The sequence below is a fragment of the Equus caballus genome, chromosome 31 (genome assembly GCF_041296265.1).
Source record: "Equus caballus isolate H_3958 breed thoroughbred chromosome 31, TB-T2T, whole genome shotgun sequence".
NCBI classification, from domain to species: domain Eukaryota; kingdom Metazoa; phylum Chordata; class Mammalia; order Perissodactyla; family Equidae; genus Equus; species Equus caballus.
Genome location: NC_091714.1, coordinates 16,234,371 through 16,257,409, shown reverse-complemented (window position 1 = coordinate 16,257,409; position 23,039 = coordinate 16,234,371). Strand labels below are relative to the sequence as shown.

At 42.1% G+C, this 23,039-nt stretch overlaps 1 protein-coding gene across 8 annotated transcripts in view; it reads left to right on the top strand.

The window, feature by feature from the left end:
• PLEKHG1 (pleckstrin homology and RhoGEF domain containing G1) overlaps positions 1–23,039 on the top strand; it is a 222,976-nt gene that overhangs the window by 147,149 nt on the left and 52,788 nt on the right. For all 8 annotated transcript variants that reach the window (XM_023632922.2, XM_023632923.2, XM_023632921.2 and 5 more), the window contains one exon: positions 14,289–14,389. In XM_023632922.2, coding sequence (XP_023488690.2) covers positions 14,289–14,389 — 101 coding nt within the window. The remainder of the gene's footprint in view (positions 1–14,288; positions 14,390–23,039) is intronic.

The following is a 23,039-nucleotide window of genomic DNA, read 5'->3' as shown; positions in this document are numbered from 1 at the left end:
ATATTTCAAACACCAAACAGTAAATGCTGTGTCTTTACTCAAGGAGAGGCCCCAAGCTCTAAGAGCCTATTTACTCTACATGTTGAAAATAAGCTTAATTATTTAGTTTCCTAGCCCACAGCAAAGAGAAGGGGTGGGGAGAGGTGGAGCCAGAGGAAAGAACTCCTTAGCAGATTAATTAAGGGAAGGCCATTTAGAATGGGTGCAGACTCGCCTCTGTCACCCTGGTGAATTTACTTGTGAATTATGGCTCAGAGCATAACCAATCCTTAACGAGGAGTGTGAGTAGCAAGAAAAATTTTCATTACCTTTAGGAGAGTATCTAAAATATACTGTCCGATGCCTGGCCTTCATAAAGAAAGTGATTTTTTAATTTTAATAATTCTTAAATGTTTTTCACTTTTATAAAATATACGTATCATAAAGTTTGCCACTTTAACCATTTTAAGTGTACAACCCAGAGGCATTAAGCACACTCACACAGTTGTGCAACCATTGCCACTATTCATTTCCAGAAAGTTTTTTATCATTCCCAACAGAAATTCTGTAACCATTAAACAACTCCCCATTCCCTCTTTGTTCAGCCTCTGGCAACCTCCAGTCTACTTTCTATCTATGAATTTACTGGTATCAAACAATATTTGTCCTTCTGTGTCTGCCTTATTTCACTTAGCATAATATTTCCAAGATTCATCCATGTTGTAGCATGTATCAGACTTTCATTCATAGAATTAACTTTTAATACTTGGAGAAAATTCTTGCCCAATAAGTGATCCCTGAACAAAAGTGAGATAACACTTGACAAAAAATGAGACTCCTCCTTACTCTGTAAGGGAAGGTATTCTGAAAATGTTAAAGGCATGATGAGAAAGGCGTGATGCAAGCGTCTGTCCGACCCAAAGCAGAATGGAATGCTTATTCTACATGTTAAGATTCTTTGTTTTGTTAAACTAATATAAGAAAATCCATAATGTTTCGAGTGCTTGAAATTGACACCCTCCTCCAAAGTAGGCCACGTGCAAAATGGAGAGAGACTGCAGGCTGTCTGTGGTTTCAAAGGGCAAAATCACTTTGAGGCAAAATTACTCCTCAGTTGTCTGTGTGTGTGTGTGTGTGTGTTGGGGGAGGCAGAGTGACCATTTCTTTAAACTACACTGGAAAATATTTTCTTCTGAAGCAAACCTTTTTTTCTCTTTGGAGCGACAAGAAATGTTACAAGTGTTCCTTCAGTTTTATAATGAGGCTTCGAGTTCTGCTGTTAACCTTTTGGAAAGCTTAAAGTGGGAGATGAGCCGGGAGGGGTGCAGCTCCCCCCCCCCCCCCCCCCCCCCCCCGCCCTGGCAGCAGCCTACAATAAACACAGAATTGCTGAAAAGACTGGCTGCTTTTGTCTTGGTTTCCATAAAGCTGTGGATAAATCACTCAACCCAGGGGTCTGTTTATAGCTTCGTAAATGGCGATGCAAATGCAAATACACGCAGAGAAAGGGTGAGAGTTAATCTACTTTTGATTAGGGAAGTGATTCCTTTCTTGTGCAAAGGCGGGACTTAGGTGGATGGAAAGGGAGTTAAAAATGAAATGCAGAGTTTAGGAACCTTTGTCATCTTAAGAGGCCATGTTGTAAGAATGCTTTCTCAGAGACAAAGGGGAGGGGAGGGAGCAGAAGAGGAATGCTGGGTTGGGTTGCAATTCAATACAACTTGGGCCACTCAGAGAGCAGGAGAGATCAGCAGGCACTCAGTTAACCCTCGCCTTCCCGGGCTGGGCTCGACTCTGCCCAGGTTGCAGACTGATCAAGTGTACAGGAATTCACCCCACAGTTGCTCACTCTGCAGACATGCAGTGCTGGGAACGCGAAAGCCTAGTCCTGGTCACAGTTGACGTCAGTATTGTGGGAGAGAAGGAACGACAGAGATTTTTATAGCCCTGTGTGTTGGTTCCTCTGGCCCCCTCTATCGTGGAAGTATAAATGTAAATGCTCAGAGGAGCACCTGCCCCAGACAGGGAGCAGGAAGGATCAGAGAAAGATGCCTGGGAAGAATCTCGAAGGAGGAGTTAGCAGGTTATGACAGGAGGAGGGACATTCTTGGCGGCGGGAGAATAGAATGTGTAAAATTGGTGAAGCTAGAGGGGACAGGGGACCTTCTGAAAGTACAAGGAGTGAGTGCCTGTGTGCTGTGCCTGGCGAATGAGATGGGAGGGAGCAAGAAAGGGGTACAAGATGAGCCTAGAAAGGTAGGCAGGCCTTGAAGGGCCTCCCCCTAGGGCTGTAGAGAAGTCGTTGAAGGATTTTAACAGGAGACATAACATCAAATTTGAGTTTTAGAAAGATCACACTGGATTCATTCTGAAAAGTTGGAGGGGGAAGGACCCAAAATAGAGGGATGAGCTAGGATGTCCTTGCAGCAGTCCCAGCGGAGATGAACAAGACCACAGCAGTGATGAGAGAGAGGAGGGGTCCGTTTCAAGAGAGAGATGGGCGGGAGAGACAAGATTTATCATCCAGGTGGACACAGCAGGTGAGAGGGCCGGCGTCTGGGAAACCTGTATTCGCGTCTCCGCTGACCGTCCTCAGACCCTCTTCCAACAGTGACAGTCAATAACAAGCTGCTCCAGCCCAGTAGCCTGCCTGTGGCACTGTTAGGACTGGGGGCAGAGAAAGGTGTGGGAGAATGTATTATAATTTTTCAGTGTGCACAGAGAGTTAATTTGCTTTTGAACCAAAGGGGCTCCAATCTGGCGACTCCTCTGCTTACTGAGGAGGAACCTGGGATGCAGAAGATGCGTGGCAGCCCCGGCTACCACCCAGCGTGTGCTGGGCACGCTGTGCAGGGCACCCTGAAGGGACCTGGTCGTTTAACCTCCAGAATGATGGCGAGGCAGGGATGCTTAACAGCTCAAGTCTCCCCAAGGCCAATAACCCGCCAAGGTCCAGCTCTCAGATCCAGGCTGCCTGCCCCTGCGGCCCGCCATTCTCCACCACGCTGCACCTGGGGCCGCAGAACTACGGCCTCCTGAGGAATCTGCTGTCCTTTCTCTGCTGCTGTGCTCTGTCCTTAGACAAATCTGCTGAGCTGGGAAGGCAGATCTGCAGCTGATGGCAACTGCAGGTGTTACAAGAAAAAGCATGTAGTGTGCTTCTGTTCAGACCTTAAAGTTGCTGCTGTTGAAATTCATCATACACAATCTCTTGAAAAAGCGCTTATAGAAACCTCATCCTATGAGCTTGCTCCTGCTAGGGCTCGCGCCCTCTCTCTCTCTCTCTCTCTCTCTCTCTCTCTCTCTCTCTCTCTCTCTCTCTCTCTCTCTGATCGATCTTCATTTTATAGCAATTTCCTAATTCTGTAGGTTTTAAACTCTCAGCTTTGCAAGCTCTCCATCACGTATAAAATTTTTTATCCACCTAAGAGTGGCGTGGTGCTGGGAGAGCCGGAGGAATTCAGTGGCAGTGATTCCGCATGACTGGTTTTGAAAGAACTGTGTTTCTATGGGGAGTGCTGTGTAGAGTCGTGCAAATAAAGAAAGATGAAATGACCAACTGTGGGGTGACTGGCAAGGGAAGTGGGATGTTTCGAAGGACAAGAGAGCCCTCTGAGATGGAAGGAGAACTTGTGAAGGCATGAGCCAACGTTGAAAGCAAAATGGCAGATGGCTGAAAGCTGGTGTGCTTGGCTGATGGAAAAGCATGCCCTGGGATGTGTGTGGATAACATGTGAAGGAAGTGGCTTCAGCATGTGCATGGACCAATACTCATTCAGATACAGTATGTGACAATCCTGGCACGTGGTAGGTGCCTCATCAGTGAGAATTGTCATCTTTGGTAGGCTCCTACCTCATACCTAAAGAAAAACCAGATTTAACCCCCAGATTGTCAGCAGCAAACCTCTCCTACTCTTTAAAGATACTGTATTAAGGACTAAAACCTTTGAAGCCGTAGTGCAGGGTTTCAATGCCCAGGCTATTGCCAACTGGTCCTGGTTTGAAAGCAACTGAGTCACTCACTGTGTGACCTCAGGGAGCCACCAAACCTTTCTAAGCTTCCAGTAAAATGGGATGAATAATGGGACCCATCTCCTAGGGTTGGTGTGAAGACTAACTGAGATAATGCATATAAAACAGTGAGCTCGGTACCCAGCAATAAAACCCGATAGTAATATTAATGATAATAATAATGAATAGCAGTGAGGGGGAGTTAAACTTCTGATGATCTAGTAATGGAAAATCATTTTACTGATCTTTTATTTTCTTTCCCATATACAAAACCCTCTGGGCTTTATTTAATTTTCCTTAATTACCACATCTTAAATTACACCCGCAGTGCTGTGATCATAATTGAGATGAATCAGTTTCTTATTTTCAGGTACTTTAAGCTTTGCCAAGACATCACCTCCTTCCGCCACCTCATCAGGCTTCGCCGTTTTCCTCTTTAAGGATTACAGCCACATCTAATTGTATCTGTTGGCTTCCTCACCTAGCTTGGGACCCGGAGAGTAAAAAGGCAGTAAAAAAATTAGGCTATATACAGTTAACCGAGTGAGGAGGAAAACGTGAAAAGAGAGTTGGAGAAAAGACCAAACTTCCTTCACTGCCCTCTCTCCCCAGCGCCCACTGGGAGCCTGGGGCCATGTTGCGCTCCAGGCCAGCCATTCTGGCAAATTCTCTGGTTACCCACGTTGAAGATTTTAAACATTTTACATTTATGCATATTCACCAAGGACATAGGTTTTCCCAGAAATGCTTTTCTTTTTTTTTTTTTTTTTTTTTGGCCGTTAGAAATGATAATAGCATTACAGAGTACAGAAAAAAAGCAATGATGGTTTCAAATAAGTATGGAAAGATATTTCAGTATGCAACAGGACTTCTTCATGGGCGTGTCCACCTCTCCTGTTTTAAGAGGAGCTTTTGCCAATGAGAATGTTGTCAATGTAATTTGAAAACTCTAAGCACGATTTTTATAATATTTAACAAAGCAATAGAAAATTAAGTTTTTCTGCTGTGTTATTACAGAAGGGACTCTTGTAAAAACTTTTCTACTTGTTATAACTAAAGGTAATATAAGAGATTAATTTTATGTTGTATTTGTGCCAAACTTTTTAATTATAACATTTTAAGAGTAATTTACATTTATGTACATCAAATTCTTCCTCCTGATCTCAGTATGAAGTAAAGAAAGAATTGATTTTGATCACAGTTGTCAGAAGTGATGCGGGGTCGGTGAGCCAAGGAGTCGAAAGAAAGATTTCTTGGACTCTCAAGATCTGGCAGTGGTGCTCTTTTTATTTAGAGAATAGTGTGGAATAGCATGGGGACAAGACCCATGGGCAGTCAGAGTTCCTGCTGCTGCCATGGGACAGGACCCATGGGCAGTCAGAGCTCCTGCTGCTGCCCTGAGTTGAGGGTTAGGGCTAATTTTATAAGGCATGGGTATGTGACTTATTTTTACTGGAAAAAGAAAAGATGATGTAAAAAGTCATTAAATGATTTCAGTGCAGATGGGGTCTGGTTATTGTGCGGTCATATAACTTTTAGATACGAATCTGGCCATATAGATCGGCATGTAGGTGAGGATGCCCTGGGCTTCTCTCCTTGGGGCAGCCCTAATTCATACCATAAAAAAAATCCACCGGGTCATATAGTTTGGCCTGTAGGCCAGGTCACCTTGGGCTTCTCTAGCTGGAGCAACCTTAATCCACATCAAGAAGTATAGGAGAAGATGGGTGTCCAGTTCCTTTAAGAACTATAGTATGTGAATGCTAATCTGGTTTCTTAATATCTTGCTTATTCCATTAGATTACTGTAGATTGGCAGTTCATAAGTGTTTTCTTTTGAAGTCTTTGGGGAAAACCAAACAAATAGTCCCAACTGCTGTTTTTTAGCAGAATTCCTGTTCCCCCACCCCTCCCCAAGTTTCTCTTTTTGGGAGGAACTACCCCATCTTCCCCTTTCTAGGTCTAGCTACCCCGGCTCCTTCTCTAGCGGAACCTGCTAGCTCCTTCTTTCAAGAAGACGTGAAACAATAGAGGGACCCAACAGGCACATGTATCATTTGTCACAGCTTAACAAGCAGGCCATGCCTGACATTGTTTACCGAGGTCTTCTGTCTTGAAAGTATTATGGAAGGTAAATGAGGCTGAAACCTCCCAGTTTTGTTTTATTCTTTTACTCAGATATCTCAGAGCCATTCACACTGATTTGTACAGATCGCCACTTTAGATCGGCCTCCATGCCTTTGATTAGGAAAACTCTGAATGAGAACTGATGTCATAGCAACAACAGAAGCTGCTTTTAACTTTGAGTTTGCTCTTTCTCTCTTGCCCCCTCCCCTTCCCCCTTCTCCCCTCCTCTCCTCCTCCCTCCTCTCTCCTCTTTCCCCCTCCCTCCTCTTTCCTCCTCCCCTCCCCTCTTTCCTCCCTCTTCTCTTCCTCCCTCTTTCCTCCTCCCCCTTCTTCTTCTCCTCCCCCCTTCCCTCCCTCCCTCCCTCTCTCAAGATGCGTAGGTGTGTGTCTTTCTCTTTCTCTCTTACTTAATCTTTCCTCTTTCTCTTCTCTGTCTCCTCTCTCTTCTTTCTCCCTTCTCACTCTTTCTTCTCCCTTTCTCCCCCTCCCTTTTCTTTCCCCCTCTTTTTTTTGCAATTCCCCTCATTTTCTTCCTTCTTTTTTCCCCTTCTCTTCCCCCTTCCCTCCCCCATCTATTCTCTCCTCCCGCCTCCTCCTGTCTCCTCCTCTCCCCCATTCTTCATCACCCCCCCCAAGCAATGTTGGCAGAAAGATTGTCAAGTTGATGATATATTGTATTTTCAATATGGTGCTCTGTTGCGGCGCTGGGGGGCCTATGTTATGTAGACTCAGGGAAAACGTCGTTCCCACAATAAGAGCTTTTGTTTCCAGCCTGATGGAATGGCCAGGGACCCCCAGCTCCCATTTCTGTGGCTGTGCCTTCCTCCCCATGGATGTAGATAGAGAAAGAAGAGAAAAGAGATTAAAGATTAGAAGATTAGACTTCTGATACTTTATCTGCAGCCTACAGCAGGAAATTTTACTATAAACCCTATTTAGTGGCTGATTGGGAAGTAAGATAAAGGGTTTCTTTTATTCAAAAATGTATTCTTCTATACCGTCACAGCACTCTGTAAATAATTCTTACAACTCTTAAATCGTTAGGCTGACTGACTTCTTTTCCATGTCTTTCTCCCTTACTCTCTGTGAGCACCTAGACGGACAGGGGCCATATCTTACTCGTTTCTGAATGCCCCCTTTCACACAGTAACTGGCACATAGGATGTGCCCCCCAAAAACCTTTATTAAGTAGATTATAATAAAGCTATTGAATGGAACACAGTGCAACCGTAGTAAAGAATGAGGAAGACCTAGGTTTACATATAGGAATTATGTGGGTTTACCTACGTTGAGTGGAAAAACAAAACTGTGAATCAAACATAAGATCTCATTTTTGACAAATATGATTATGCCCCAGAAGAGAGCCTAGAAGCATGCATACCACATCATTAACCAGAGGTGCCTCTGGAGAGTGACATCTGGGGAGGAAAGGGGGGGTCCTTCAGGAGAGAGGAACTTTTGACTTCATATGCTCTGACTTGTGAGAATTTTGTTGTCTACAACATAAAATGAAGCTGACCAGTGTCAACTTGGCCATTCCCCATCCCACTCGGATAGACAGTGCTCCCTGCCCAGACTTCCCAGGGAGGTGCTTATCTTCCTGTCCTCTGCTTCTTTTCTCATCCCTTCACCTTGGCTCTAACAGTCACCTGTCATCTTCTGTGCTCTCCATTGTCTGTTTTTACCCTCTTGTCACTCCAGGATTCCTCCCTCCACCTTCTTGTTCCCTGTACCAACCACCAGTCTGTTGATGGATGGGTGGATGGATGGATGCATGGATGGGTGGGTGGATGGATGCATGGATAGACAGATGGGTTAGTGGATGGATGGATGGATGCGGGGGTGGATGCATGGACAGATGGGTGGGTGGATGCATGGATAGATGGATGCATGGATGGGTGGACATGTGGATGGATGGATGGATCAATCAGTAGATCCTCCCTGGTCCTACGTCTCTTCCAGTTACTGCCCCACCACTCTCCTTACAGCCCAACATCTCAAAACTGATGCTCCTCTATTACCCCACTTCTAAAGCAGTCTGTAACTTTCTCTAGTCACTGGACTCAGGACTCCATTGTCCCTCAGTTTCCCTGAGACTGTCTCTGAAAGAGGTGGGAACCACATGTCTAGCTCTGTGCTCCAGGGTCCTTGGAACTGTAGGAAGACCCTGCCCACTGCTCTCACCTAAGGGTGCCATCTCCCATCAGCATCTCTGCCACCCAAGGCCTTACAGCTCTGAATTTGCTTTGCTAATTTCTTTTGTAAGGGCCTTTTGGTGTTCTCACTGCAATGTGGGAGACCCCCTGGCGGTGCCATGGTCTGCTGACCCCCACCAAGGTTGCAGTTTGCTAGCCCTGAGCTAGCAGCTCTGAAGTGCTTCTTCATGGCCAGGCATTTGACATGGCCCTGGGGCCTGAGTCATGAGAGGACATTTTGGCCCCGCTGTTCTGTCAGTGCTGCCTAAGATGGAGCCCAAAGCTGCACAGTCAGGCACTTCTAGCTCCCCAAAGAGCTGTCGGAGCAATCTGATTTTTCTTTCCAGATTCTATGCCCAGCAAACCCCTCGTTGGGGGATGTCCTACAGTGACCCCAGACTTTATGTGTCCAAAACTGACACAGTCTTCCCTCCCACACTGCCACCCTCTTCTGCTCAGTTCCCTCAGGAATGGGAAGAGAAGGGGCATGAGTGCGTATGTGAGCAGCGGCCTGTGATTCTGAACCAGTCCTGTCCCTCGTGATGTTCCCTAAGGGCGCCACGTGTGCAGAGGACCATCGCTGGGAAATAAAACCCGGATTTCTTATCAGTGCTTTGACTCTAACAAGAACAACATGAGTGAGCCGGAGCCACGTGAAGACCTCCTGTGCACATGAGCTAGGCCCAAAGATAGGCCTTGTTTCCTTTCCTCCACAAATCCCCGGAGGTAGCTTTTTCTATATTTCATGTGAGTTTGAGGAAGTCCAGTACAGAGAGTTCCAGCGAGCCAGAAAGGTCGAGAACCACCCTGCCAAGGCGTCTGCAGGCTTGGCTAGCAGGAGCAGCCCTGGGTTAGTTTTACCTCCCCAGACACCTGGGAAAGAAAATCAGAAGGAAGGATGAAAGCTGATCAATCCTTCTCCCCAGAAGGAGCCACCCAGCTCGTGTCATGGTGCAGCCAAAAGGATGAGGAGATGAGGGGTTGCTCTCGCTGTGTCTTAATTCAGTCACTGCCACGGTGGATGAGAAATGTCCTTGCTGGGAGCAAGAATGGTACCTTTCCTCGTCGGAGTAGAAAGTGAGAGAAGAGATTCTCCATGAACAGTCCTGTCCTGGCTCCAGCCTCACCTCGCCTCGCAGCCCTACCTCCAGGGTCTGTGTGCACATGCGCTTGCCCTGCTCCCTCTATCCCATCTCAGCTCCTTTCAGTGTCCTGACTGTGCCCTGCCTTTCCTTACCCTGGGCCTCTGTTTACTCTTTTCTCTCTTCCTTCTTACTCCTTTCTCTCCATTCAGACTCCTAGTCATCCTTAAAGATGCAGCGCCATCATCACCACCTCTATAAAGCCTCTGCCTATCCTGGAATTGACTTTTTCTCCTCTGCCTCCTCTCTCTATGTACAGTGGTCTCCCATTATCCATGGGGGATATATTCCAAGACCCCCAGTGGATGCTTGAAACCATGGATAGCACCCAACTGTATATACCAAAATTTTTCCTATATACATACCTCTGATAAATTTTAATTTATAAATTAGGCACAATAAGAGATTAACAATAATAACTAATAATAAAGTCGGCTTTGGCACCATTATTAAGTAAAATAAGGGTGACTTGAACACAAGCACCACCATGCCACGACAGTGGATCCAGTAACCAAGATGGCTACCAAGTGACTAATGGGTGCCTGCTGTGTAGAGTGGGTCCCCTGCACAAGGGGATGATTCATGTCCCAGGTGGGACTGAGTGGGACCATATGAGATTTCGTCCCACTGCTCAGAACAGCATGTGATTTAAAACTTATGATTCTTTATTTCTGGAATTTTCTATTTAACATTTCCAACTTCGGTTGACTGAAGGAAACAGAAACCGTGCATACGGGGGGACTAGTGTACTGAGCATTGATCACTCGTGCTGCCTAAAAACTGCATTGTGCTTGCTTGTTTACACTTGTCTTTCAACTACAGAGGGAGCTCCTTGGGGGAGGCAGTCATGTTTTATTCATCTTTTAAATTCCGAGCTTGTAAAAGAGAACTTGGCACGCTTCTTATGTCTCAAAAAGAGAAGGGAAGGAGGGTTTGTATGAATGAATGTGAGTGTGCTTTTAAACTGCAAAGTGATAAACAAATGTGAGTTGTCGTAGTATCAGTGGCATCCCCAGTGTAACCCATGAAATGTGGAGGGCAGGTTTGGGGATGAACAGATGACTACTTTCTAGAAAAGGTGGAGGGATTGGAGAACCAGAAAAAGAGGCTTTCTCCAAAATAAAGACCAAAAATCTTACATAGGAGTTATAGCAAAGGGCTTGGAATTTGGAAGTGGTAACAACAGAAACTAGACCAAAAAGAGTAAACCATAAAACCACTAGGTAGAATTTTGAAATGTGAGCAAGAGACGTTAGGAACAGAACCTTTTTTGTTGTTTCTATGAGACTATCTACAAGAGAAAGAAGAGTGGAAGTGGTATAAAGTATTGAGGCTTTCTGATTCTAAATAAATATCATTTTTCTTCTTATGGTTTATCTTCATTATCCTGTTAAGCAGGTTATAATTTTTAGATGTTTTAAATGTTATTTTAGAGGAAAAAGGGAGATGGGGGGGCATTAACTTAATTCTTTCTGGGCACCTTAAAGAAATAAGGTGAGGGGCCAGCCCCATGACCTAGTAGTTAAGTTTGGAGCACTCCACTTTGGCGGCCAAGGTTCTGTTCCAAAGCCTGGACCTATACCACTCGTCAGCAGTCGTGCTGTGGTAGCAGCCCACATACAAGATAGAGAAAGACTGGCACAGATGTTAGCTCAGGGCCAATCCTCCTCAGCAAAAAAAAAAAAAAAAAAAAAAAAAACCCAAAAATTAAAGAAATAAGGCAAGCTACCAAGGACATTGAATTTGAATTCTGTCCCAGTTCTGGCAGCATCTTTTCTCTGGTGTTTCTGCTGAGTGGTCATCTAGACCAGGACTTCTCAAACAGTCTGTGGTGAGGGAATGTGTGTGTGTGCACACGTGTGCCAATCAGTCACACACTAACACTTATGTAAAATATAATAAAAAATGAATTACTAGAAACATAAAAGAGAAGAAATCAGACATGCAAAATACAAGCATAATACAAATTAATCAGACATGCAAAATACAAATTTATCATTAGATTCAACAAACATCGTTCTGTCAAGTGCTGTAAAAGTTTCTACATGCTTGCTCTTGATTTCTGCACTTATCTTGGAGCCGATCAGTAACGAACAGTTTGCACACTGGCTCCTGCCCTTCTACCACACTTCACATAGCACCGAGTTAGGCTTCACTTGGATATTGTCAATAACTGCCATTATAAGGAATGAAAAAGTTAATGAGAAGAGGATACTCGTGTACACATCTTACAGTGGTGGAGATCTTAAGGACATAAACTGATTAAAAATACTTCAGGTGAAATTTCAAATAGTATAATAGAAAATTTTTCACGTGGTGCAAAGCTCTTTTCTCTCTCTTCCTTCCCCAACCCTCCCCAAAATACAGGGAATTCTTAGATCGTCTTGGAGAATAGTTGTTTTCAGTGCAAAAGTTTTAAATTGGTCCTTCATTGTTAACTGTGGGGTAGCCATAGGTGCTGACATCAAGCCAATAAAACTAATAAGCAGCGTGACAGGCTCTAATAAATTTCTCTGGTGCCTTTACTCTGTCATTTGAGCACAGAATGAACTGTTATTATCACTGAGCTGCCAACCTCTCATTTTGGTTTCAGATGATGACAGCTGTTAATGCAGGGCATGCTACAGTAGTTTTCAGTAACTGGGTTAGGGTTAAAGTATCGCATTTAAAAGACTTAATTATGATCAGTAGAGGGAACAATTTGTGGCCATAAGACTTTGATCTGTTTTCTAGAGTGGCCTACAAAAATGTGGACTCCTAACAATCTATTTTCTCAGCAATTTCAAAAAAGAAACAGCTTTTAAAATCTCGTTTCTCTACCATGGACTCTGGGGTTTTGAAACTCTTTCCTTTGGAGATGGGCCATCATTTGTTGGAAGTGGGCCAGGTCTCTGTCTCTAACCCCAGATGAAATTCTTCAAGCCCCTTAACTCAATCTTCCCCTCACATGAAGAATTTAGTATCAGGTTTCTAAAAATGAGCAAGCTTCGAACTCTAAGTTAGAAATGAGCAAGCTTTGAACTCATTTTCTAGTTACACCATCTGTTGCAGCCAGCCAGGTGAAGTCGGTACATGTGGGTCATCTCTGCCCCACCCTTCATCCTTCCATAGGGTGTGAATCATGCCCATCCATATCCTTCTGTTTGACCTTTTCATTTCATACCCATGTATAGCCTTCTGACTTTCTTAATTTTGCACATGACGTGTCCTTTTAAAATGTCAAAATAGTAAACAACTATCAAAGATAAGCATTCAATGCAAGTTAAATATTAGCCTATTTGTTGGTACCATCTGTAATTTTATGAAAATATCAATGAATCCATTTAGTTTTCTGAGGAAGTGTAGGTTAGGTTTCCTTGTTGTTCAAAATGTCCTCTTATTGCAATTCTAGTCTTCTTTAGTATTTCTTATTTGGGCATTAACTCTTTACCCTCTGCAGGTACTTAAGCTCCTTATAATCGTTCCATTCATAAAAGTTAAGGAGGCTAGGTCTTGCTTTTATAGGTTGTTGTGCCAATTACACTTAAACCCTGTGAATCTAATTTCTTATGGAGATGACCACATTCTTAAGGAGAAAAGAATATTACGACAAAACTTATTAAACGAAAAAAGAGCTTAGGAACAAATGGTTCATGCATGACAATGATTTTAGCAGGAAAGAGCTAGAATGGAAAGTTGTTTGATGCAATCTGTGAAATTTGCTGAGAAAATTTATGATGAAGCCCAGCCTGTTTTTCATTTGAGTAACATTAAAAGCACAAGAGAATAAATTTGGCTTATTAAAAGATAAAAGAAAGCATTATCTGATGGTTCTGAAATTTCAGTTTCTCCTTTCGCCAGTTGCACCTAAATACTACTGTGTTCGCCATTGAACATTGGAATGTGGTCACAATGCTGGATTTTCACCGTCTGGCTGACTTTTCCCTGGGTTGCTTCCTCTGCACGCTGCAGAACGCCCTGTGACGTTTGGTAGAGAGCCATGCTACATTGTTCATTCCAGGGCAGCGGATTGTATTTATTTTTTATTTTACGTTATTTCAGCTGTTTTCACTTTTTTCTTTACTGTTTTCTTGCCTCCTACAGAGTTCTTTTTTCGAGCGTTGCTGGGGAAAGGGGGAACACTCTGTTATGAACTCTTGATCACACCCTCTCTCAGCAGTTCAAATACCTTCTAAGCCACGTACGTGTGACCCACTGTGGGTCTGGGCCCACATTAGCTCTGTTGGGGAATCGTTTCTATGTTAAAATATATAAAATCATTTCAGAGTTTTCCATGGCTCATTAACATAGCCTGTTAGATAGCATAAGTGAGTTTATGTGCTTCTTTTATTTTAAAAAGTGGTTTTTAAAAATAAATTGGTATTTGAGGATGAATTTAGTTCTATACTTTAACGGCTGATAGCTTTCCGACTTAAAGGTCGTGTTTAAAACATCTGTCACATTTTGGAATTTTTATTTTTGGTTTCCCGCTATGAGAATTTTGGAGTATCTTTTTAGCATATAAATCAGTCAGGAAACAGTAGGTGATGTTGTTATGCCAAAATTCTGACATTCTCGGTAAATATGGTCATTATATCATCCATCTAGGGAAGCTCTAGTACATTTTGAGGGTAGATACGTTAATATACTACAGTCTCCTTGTTCAAAATCCCCATTATGTAACTAGATAAGTGTTATCATCATTAATAAGAGACTCTGAATTCTCATAGCAGAGCTAATGAGCACATTAGTATAATAATTACTTGAAACTGATATGAAAGACTCGTCTTGCATAACTAAAGATGACTTGGAACAGGACAGGAGCGTTTAAGACATCCTTCTCGTTGATTTCCCAGGATTACCTTGACTGCATCAGGGACCAAACGAAACTTCCTCTGGGGACAGAAGAAAGATCAGCCCTTTTTGGAAACATACAGGATATCTACCACTTTAATAGGTAAGTTAATACTCAAAAGATTGTTCTCACATTGGAACATGATGAATTTCTCTCAAATGAACGTGGCCTGGGAAAACTGCACCTGTCGTCCCTGAATTCGACTTTGTGGATTTTTGTGGGCTATCATGTCACAAAGTCTTCTATCTACAAGCATCCCTGTTTGTCTTTGAGACTCACATTTATTCAATCTCCTGACCCCCTCCATCCTCCTGCCTCAGAGAACAGACCTCTGCCCTGGCAAAGCAGTGACGTCTTTCTTCCACAACACAACTTGAACAGGGTACCCAAAAATACCTGCTGGCTTCGTCCGCAGCATGCCCACCTCCCCTGGATTTTCAAAGACTTTTCTTTCTGCCTAGGGAGTGGGCAGGACATAGTAAACACACAGTGAATATGTGTTAAGTCATAACGTGTATTAATTCAGATTAATTAATAATTAAAATGATTAATTCAAGCATGCATTCAGTGCCTATGTGTAGCAGAGACTGGGCTTAGAAATTTCCCACAGTGAACAAGACAGACAGGGGCCTGGGGGGGTGGGGCAAGCACATCAGTTATTATACTGTGATACTTCTTGGAAGACCAGGTAGTTGCCAGGTTAAGACATCTCTGGTTTCCAACATATCTGGGTTTGCCAGCTAAGCCATGTCTGTATCCTTGGGTGAGTCTTCAAATAGAGTAGAATAATTAACTCCCTCGCTTCCAGTCTGTGCTCAACTCTTCCTTTCTCAATGACGCTTCCCCAGCACCCACACCCACCTTATCTGCTCTGCTCTGCTCTTTTTTTTTCTGGTGGCATTTACCAGTTTCTAGCATACCATATGACTGACTTTTGGGTTATGTCTGTTGTTTCTTTCCTCCCCACTTGCACTCACAGAATGCCCCCCCAGGCAGGATCCTGCCTGCCTCGTTACTGCCCAAATGCCCAAAACAGCGCCTAGTCCATAGGAAGCATCAAACTTGTGTGACGTGAAGGAATGAGTGGAAACAATAGGAATATCCAGCTCATATGATTATTGTGAAGCTTCAATGAGCTGATACACCTCAAGTGCCCTCCTCAATGCTGGCACAGAGTAAACACCAAAATATTAACCAGTGGTGACATTGATTTTGTTATGGTAAAACCCCATTATAAATTGTGCCCCTCTTTGCTCACTGAAATTGGTCTATGTGGCTCCTTGGGGACAGGATCCACATCTCCTTTGCCACCTTGGAATCCTTAACACCTAGCTCAAGCCTGGTCTCTGAGAGACATGTCTGTTGAATTGCATCAATTCATCGTTTAATTTTGGAAGTCCAGGATGTAAAATATGGCAGGGTTGCAACATTTTTTTCATTTGACTCCGTAGACTTTGAAAACCAGTTTGCATGTGTTAAGACAGCAATTCTCAACCTGGGCTACACACTGGAACCACCTGGGAAGCTTTTTAGAAAACGTATGATGGATCCTACCCCCAGAAATTCCGATTAATTGGTCTGGAGTGGGGCCAGGCATCAGAGTTTTTTCAAAGGTCCTCAGATGTTTGTAATGTGCAGTGGTTGAGAAACTGTCTAGATAAAATAAACTCAATAATAAGAAGGAGAGAAAAGGCATTAAAAAAATGGAATTAGGGAATTCAGAGTCTGCATGTTCGTTAGTAATGTGTTGACGTTAAAGCAGGCTCCCATTTAGCAGTCAAATCCTTTCAGTCCCCAAGTGGCTCCTCCTTCCAGAGCCCACCAATGGCTCTTTAACCTGGGAAGAGAGACGAGGTCCAGATGCCGGGAGGCCCCGGGCCTAAGCCTTCTGCTGGTTTGGCTGTAAGTTGATGGCAATGACTGTTTATCTGGTGCTCACTTCATGTCAGATGCCGTAGAGCGTTATGTGCATTATCACTTTGTATGCTTCATCTGGGCTTCGTTGACGCCACACCCCAGTTGCAAAAGTTGGAAGACTCAGAAGAACTTTATATTCCTGAATTAATTCTCTGTTCTTTTCTCTTGGGTGGCCTCTGAATGAGGAAGTCAGACGTCTGAAATAAACCTGAGTCAGAGTGAATGAGTACCCCGATGTTACATGAGGCATCAGTCTAGTGGCACAATTGTATGGGACCGTGTTCACGCCTATCCCTTTTGTAGATCACATTTATATATCCTGTGCACATGTGTTATCTCATTTAATCCTCTTAGCTCTCAGACATAGAGCTAGAAATCCAACCTACCTACCCTATTTTGAATACCTGGTTTTATCAAATCCCTATGGTATTATTATTTTTATTATTTTATTATTTATTTTTTATTACTTTTTATTTATTTTTAAGAATATCATTTTGTTTAACTTTTTTTTTTTTTGAGGAAGATTAGCCCTGAGCTAACTGCCACCAATCCTCCTCTTTTGCTGAGGAAGACTGGCCCTGAGCTAACATCCATGCCCATCTTCCTCTACTTTATATGTGGGGTACCTCCCACAGCATGGCTTTTTGCCAAGCGGTGCCATGTCCGCACCCGGGATCCGAACCTGCGAACCCCGGGCCACCGAGGAGTGGAATGTGCGAACTTAACCGCTGCACCGCCGGGCCGGCCCCTTGTTTAACTTTTACAGTTGAACTCTCTGTACTATTTTGTCCCTATTCGTTTTTATTTCCTTTCTCTTAAATCTGGAGTCTAAATTTAGAGCTCAAATGTCTTTGCTATTATATTTGATGAAGTAAGAGTATTGATGTGACTTTTTATGTTAATGCCTCTTATGAATCCTTTATTTTATACCCTACATCAGTAGATTTCAAAGCTACGACTATCTAGCAAATCTATGGTTGGGGCTTGAAATAATTTTAAAGTTTCTATTATTAGTTCTGGTCCAGGTTTTTCAACATAATGTAATATTATTGTGACCAACTCAGCAAGATTTAAATCTCTAAAATTAAAGGGGGCAAATAGAAAATGCATTTCTGCTGGCCTGAAAAATTCAGCTGATTCAATTCTGTTTTTCAGGAAATATTTTCGAAATACAGAAAAGCATAGAGTAATATGAGAAACACCCATGAACCACCCCCGGTCTGTCAAAGCCTTTCCTTGTGCCGTATTTGCTTTAGAAATTCTTTAAAGCATAAAGACTAGACAAATAATGTTGAAGCCTCATACACCCCTCCCAGTTGCATTCCCGGCCGGAGAAGGGCACGGTGATGGGCTGGTAAACCAGTCCTCCAGGGTGAGAACAAGGGAGGGGGAATCTGGAATTTATAGTATTTGCCAGTTTCTTTGTTGTAAATCTCACATCACAGCAGAGTTTTAAGCTACTAACAAGATATCACATGGAATTAGAAAGCGAGGTGCAGGATTGGCTCAGGCAAGCCATTATAAACTGGCTTAACAGACCACTATAAGTCAAGACTTGGTGTTTCATTCCCAAGTATGATTCTGTTGCCATGACTATAGAATGTAAGTATTTATTTAAAATATGTACATGCTTTCATTTATTTGAAACATGGAAGAAATTGTGTCAGCCTCTTAGAGTTTTTTTTTCCACTCCCCATTATTTTTGAAATTTATAGCTCTACTTTGTGTCTTTTAACTGTGATGTAATTTCCAGTGAGGGATATATTACTTTGCATTTTATTGCAGTAAGACTGAGCATCTTTTTTTTCACTTGTTGGCCACTTAGATTTCTTCTGTGAATTTCTGGCTCGTATCCATTGCCCATTTTTCTGTCAGATGTTGCTTTTTCTTATTGTTGTATAAGAGTTCTTGATGAGTTTTGGCTAGTGATCCTTGTGGGTTATGTGAGTTGCAAATCATCTCCTAGTGTGAGACTTGTCTTTTAACTTTCATTATGGTTTCTTTGAAAAGAAGCTGTATAAGTCATAAGTTTGACTACACTAAATAAATGTGCTTTTTGTAGTATGCGGATTTTGTGTTGTGTTTGAAAGATTATCTCCTACGCTCAGTTCATAAATATACTCTAGTTTTTTCCTAAAAGTCTTAAAATTTGGCTTTTCATATATGTCCTCAATCTAATTAAAATTGATGGAAGTATGGAATCTGGTAGGAAATGCACCTTCTTGTTCTCATATGGCTAGTCAATGGCCCCATCACCACTGGTTGAAAAGTACCTGCTTTCTATGCTGATTTGTAGTTCCGCATTCCTCATGTCAGGTGTACATAGATGTATGGGTTTGTTTCTGAGTTCAGTGTTCTGTTTCATTGGTCTGTTTGTCCACACTGTCTAGATTGTTAAGCCCACGTTGCTCTTCTTCAGCATGGGTTCAGCTTTTCTTGACTCTTTGCACTGTCTAGTGATTTTCGTTTTTATTTGTCAAGTTCCATAAAGAGCTGTCTCGGGAATTTTATTGGAATTACATTTAATTGATAGAATAATTTTGGCACAACTGATGTCTTTACGATATTGAGTCATCCCGTCCATAAACATATCTCTCTTCAATCAAGCCTTTTAAAAATGTCCCATAATAATGTTTATAATTTCTCGATCACATTCCTACATGTAACTTTAAAACATTATTCCTTTTGATGTTATTTTGACTAGAATATTTTTCTATTTTTTAATTAACAGTTATTGTCATCTAGGATGCTTTTGATTTTTATATGTTGATACTGTGTCCAATTAACTTTCTAAGCGGTTCTGTCAGTTCTAATAGCGGCTTATAGATTCTTTTGGATTTTCTATTTGACACTGGTGTCTGAAAGTGAGAAATTTTTGTCTTCCTTTATAGTTTTCCTACCCAGGTTTTTTTTTCTTGTCTTGTTTCTTTGAGTAAATCTTCCCATACAGTGTTGATTAGATGTTGGCATCCTTAGTTTCTTTGACATTAGCAGGAATGCTTTATCTTACCATTAAGTAAGATGTTTGCTCTGGGATTTAGAGAAACACTTGTTCCTATTTTGCTAAGGTTTGATTGTGAATGAATATCGAATTTTATTGAATGCTTAATCTGCCTTTAAGAAAATTAGCATATGATTTTTCTCCTTCTGTTCCTAATGTGGCAAATTATATTAAGAGGCATTCTGATTTAATCATACCTACATTAGTGGAATAAACCATACCTGGTCATGGTGTTTTATATATTGATGCACTGGTGAGTTTGATTCGTGTGTATTTTTTAAGAATTTTTTCATGCATGTTCATAAATGGCAGTAGTATATAATTTCTTTCCTTGTGCTGTCTTTGTTCAGTTTTGGTAAACAAGTAAATTGAAATTGTTCTCTCACAAAATCTCCAAACATAAAAAGTTTTGGAATACAATTGATACTTAATTTTTGTTTTCTTTTTTGTAGCCAAATCTGTCTTTCTCTCATAATCCCTGTGACAGCCTAGAAATTTAAGTCTCTGGTTTGGTGTCTGGAAGAAGTCCCCAAATGGTCGGGAAACTAGGTCAGTCAAAAGAAACCACTTGCCCCATTTTAACTTGCCCCGAAAATCCCAAAACTTTTTTTTTTTTTTTTTTTTGCTGCCAAGTAAAGAAGAATACCAACTGTTTTATACAGCATCCCACTCTTGGCATAGGGAAGAGCTGTCTAAGCTGTAATTTGAATCTTTAAGAATGAAGAGTGAGGAAATAGAGACCATTCCTTCATATTGAATTTCTATTATTAAATTATTTTTTACAGCAAATTAAACTATCGAAGCTCTCTTTCTTCCTCAAAAGATGAGAGTAAAAATCTTCCCTTTTTCCTTTGACTCTCTCTTTATTTGTGTACCTGTGTTGAGTCATTACTGTGTGTGAACACGGGGCTAGGTGTAGTGGTATAAAGACGAATGACACCATTGGATAGCAGATTCAGTGAGTCGTATATGCATACTCTGAGGAGCATGTAATTAATTTTGTCAGAATGGGCTAGATAAGCTTCACGGAGCAAGTAACATGTGTCTTAAGACGAAAAAATTATTTGGGCCATGCTCTTTTTCTCCCGTGAAATGTAATTTAGAAAGTGATTCATACGATACATGGAACAATAAGGCAATGAAAGGTGGGGGCAGTGTTCTTTTCTTTTAGTGCGTTTTCATACCACCAAAGTGTCTTTAACTTCTGCACGATGGTGGAAATATTTTTACCCGCAGGCTTTTTTAAGTGGACTTTTCAAGGCCGCTGCTATTGTATCAGTGAAATTACTGGAACATTCAGTGCCGTGAACCTCACCCCATTTTTGTTCTCATGTGCACTTGTGCCTCTGGATGCAACAAGTTAAAATGCTAGCTGACCCAGGTCTGTGGGTGGGGAGAGGAAGCGGTGCTTAGGGTCTTTCGTAGACCAGAAGGGGAGAGGCCTCCTTCCTGAATCTCATTCTGTGTCTAAGGCAACAGAATCTTCAAGGTCAAAAATACAGTTACTGCCTTCAAGTCCGCATCAGTGGTCAGAAAATTTTACATGTAATATGCTGTAAAAGTGACAGTGTTTCCTCTAATTTCCCACCTAAACAAGGGACTTGAGCTGGAGTGAGAAATGGTATCATTTTCTTTTTCATAGTCCTACTCAAAAAGGAGGAAATATTTGGAATGCGGGGAAAGGAGAAAATACCCAAAACCTAAGGATAGAATGACTCAAATTTTAGCTTTGAGTACAAAACATAATGGATGAGTCACTCCTTCCTGCTAATGTACATGTAGAGATGTTCATTAGTTACAGCGATGGAATGAGAAACCAAGACGCCAGCCCGTTAAGCTGCAGCTCTAGAAGGACAGTCCTGTTTCTGGTCTGTATGGAGTATCTTCAGTGGCCGATATACCATGTTCCGTGGCCCCATCTGTAGTCCCATGGTACGTGGCCTATTTTACAGTTAGTCTTCCTCCTGTATCTCCCACACTCCCTGTTGTTCACCAAACTCTAGCCACAGTGGCTTCCTTTGTGTACCTCACTCAAGAACACACCAAGCTCATTCTGTCCTGAACTCATAACTAATTTCTTAAAGGACTTTCTCTTCCAACCTCCCCACACTCATATCTCCTCCTCAGAGAGCCTTCCATGACTGCTCCAATGCTCTCCCACCCCCACCTAGCCTCATTTGCTCTCTATCATTTGCCCTCTTTATTTGCATTGTATCACATAATACAATGTCCTATTCTGTTGTTTTCATTTTGTTTCGTTCTTCAGTAAAACCAATACTTTATTATTTTTCACATGAACATTTCTTATTAAGTGATAATATATTATGGTATGAGTTTCTATTGTAATCTCATTAAGGTGGGTTTTTTTTTTAGCAAAATGGGCTTTTTAAATTTTATTTTGTGTAAGAACACTTAACATGAGCTCTACCCTCTGAACACATTTTTTAAATGTACAATATATTATTGTTAACAGCAGTCTCTAGAATTTATTCATCTTGTTTAACTGAAACTTTATGCCTGTTGATTAGCTATTCCTTCATTTCTTCCTACCCTCCAGCCCCTGGTAACCACCGTTCTATCTGATTCTATGAGTTTGACCATGTTAGATTCCTCATATAAGTGGACTCATACAGTATTTATCTCTCTGTGGCCGGCTCATTTTACTTAACATAAAGTCTCAAGGTTTGTTCACGTTATCACGTATTGCAGAATTTCCTTCTCTTATTTGGCTACATAATAGATAGGGCATGTATACGCCATATTTTCTTTATCCATTCATGGACTTAGGTTGTTTCCACATCTTGGCTATTGTAAATACTGCTGCAATGAACATGGGAGTGCTAATATCTCTTCAAGATCCTAATTTCAATTCTTTTGGTTAAATACCCAGAAGCAGAATTGCTGGATCATATGGTAGTTCAAGTTTTAATTTTTTGTGGAACGTCCATACCACTTTCTGTGGTGGCTGCACCATTTTGAATTCCCACCAACAGTGTACAAGGGTTCCAGTCCCTCCCATCCTTGCCAACATTTGTTGTCTTTTGTTTGATACTGTGTTGTTTGTTTATTCAATTACTAACACTGATCACCCCTGATCAGAGCATAAGCCCATGGGACGAGGCCTTTGTCCCTGTTCTTTACTCCATAACCTCAGTGCCTATAACAATGCCTGACGCTCGAGGCTCTCAAGGATTACTGTTGAATGGAGAGCAAACATTCAGGGGATGGTGGGCCAACTTTTTCAAGATGATAGCCCTGATGACAAGAGCACAAAAGAAACCCCATTACTTCCTCCTCCTCACTGTTCCCATGTTTAGTGTGTTTATCCTATTTTAGAAAAGGACTGTAGAGGAAAGCCGGCCAGGTGACTCAAACATGGCCCCCAGGTGGGCAGTACCGTGTTGAGAACACGATGAGTCTAGCCCTCTGCTTTCTCGAGTCGATCAGGAAACAAATCTTCAAGTAAATGTACTTATCTTAGAGTGCAGGACTGTGATTCAAGAGCCCTGATACCAACCCCAGCTGTGGCCATTATTTATTAACTGTGTGGCCTAAGGTAAGCCACGTCCCTTTTATGAAGCATGGTTTCCTCACCTTAAAATTAAGGGTTGGCACTGGAAGGTGTCTGAACAGCCTCCCAGCTCTGTGGTTCTTGAGCAATGAATGCCAATCATTCACTTCCAGGTGAGCTATACCTAGAGCCTGGGTGGGTCCCCTCAGACACTTCCTCCATCAGCAAGTCCACTCTGGCTCGAGGCCATCAAGCCCAAAGGGGAGCTTGATGAGCATAACGTGTAGAACACAGGGAGTTAAATATAAATATCAGGGGTATGT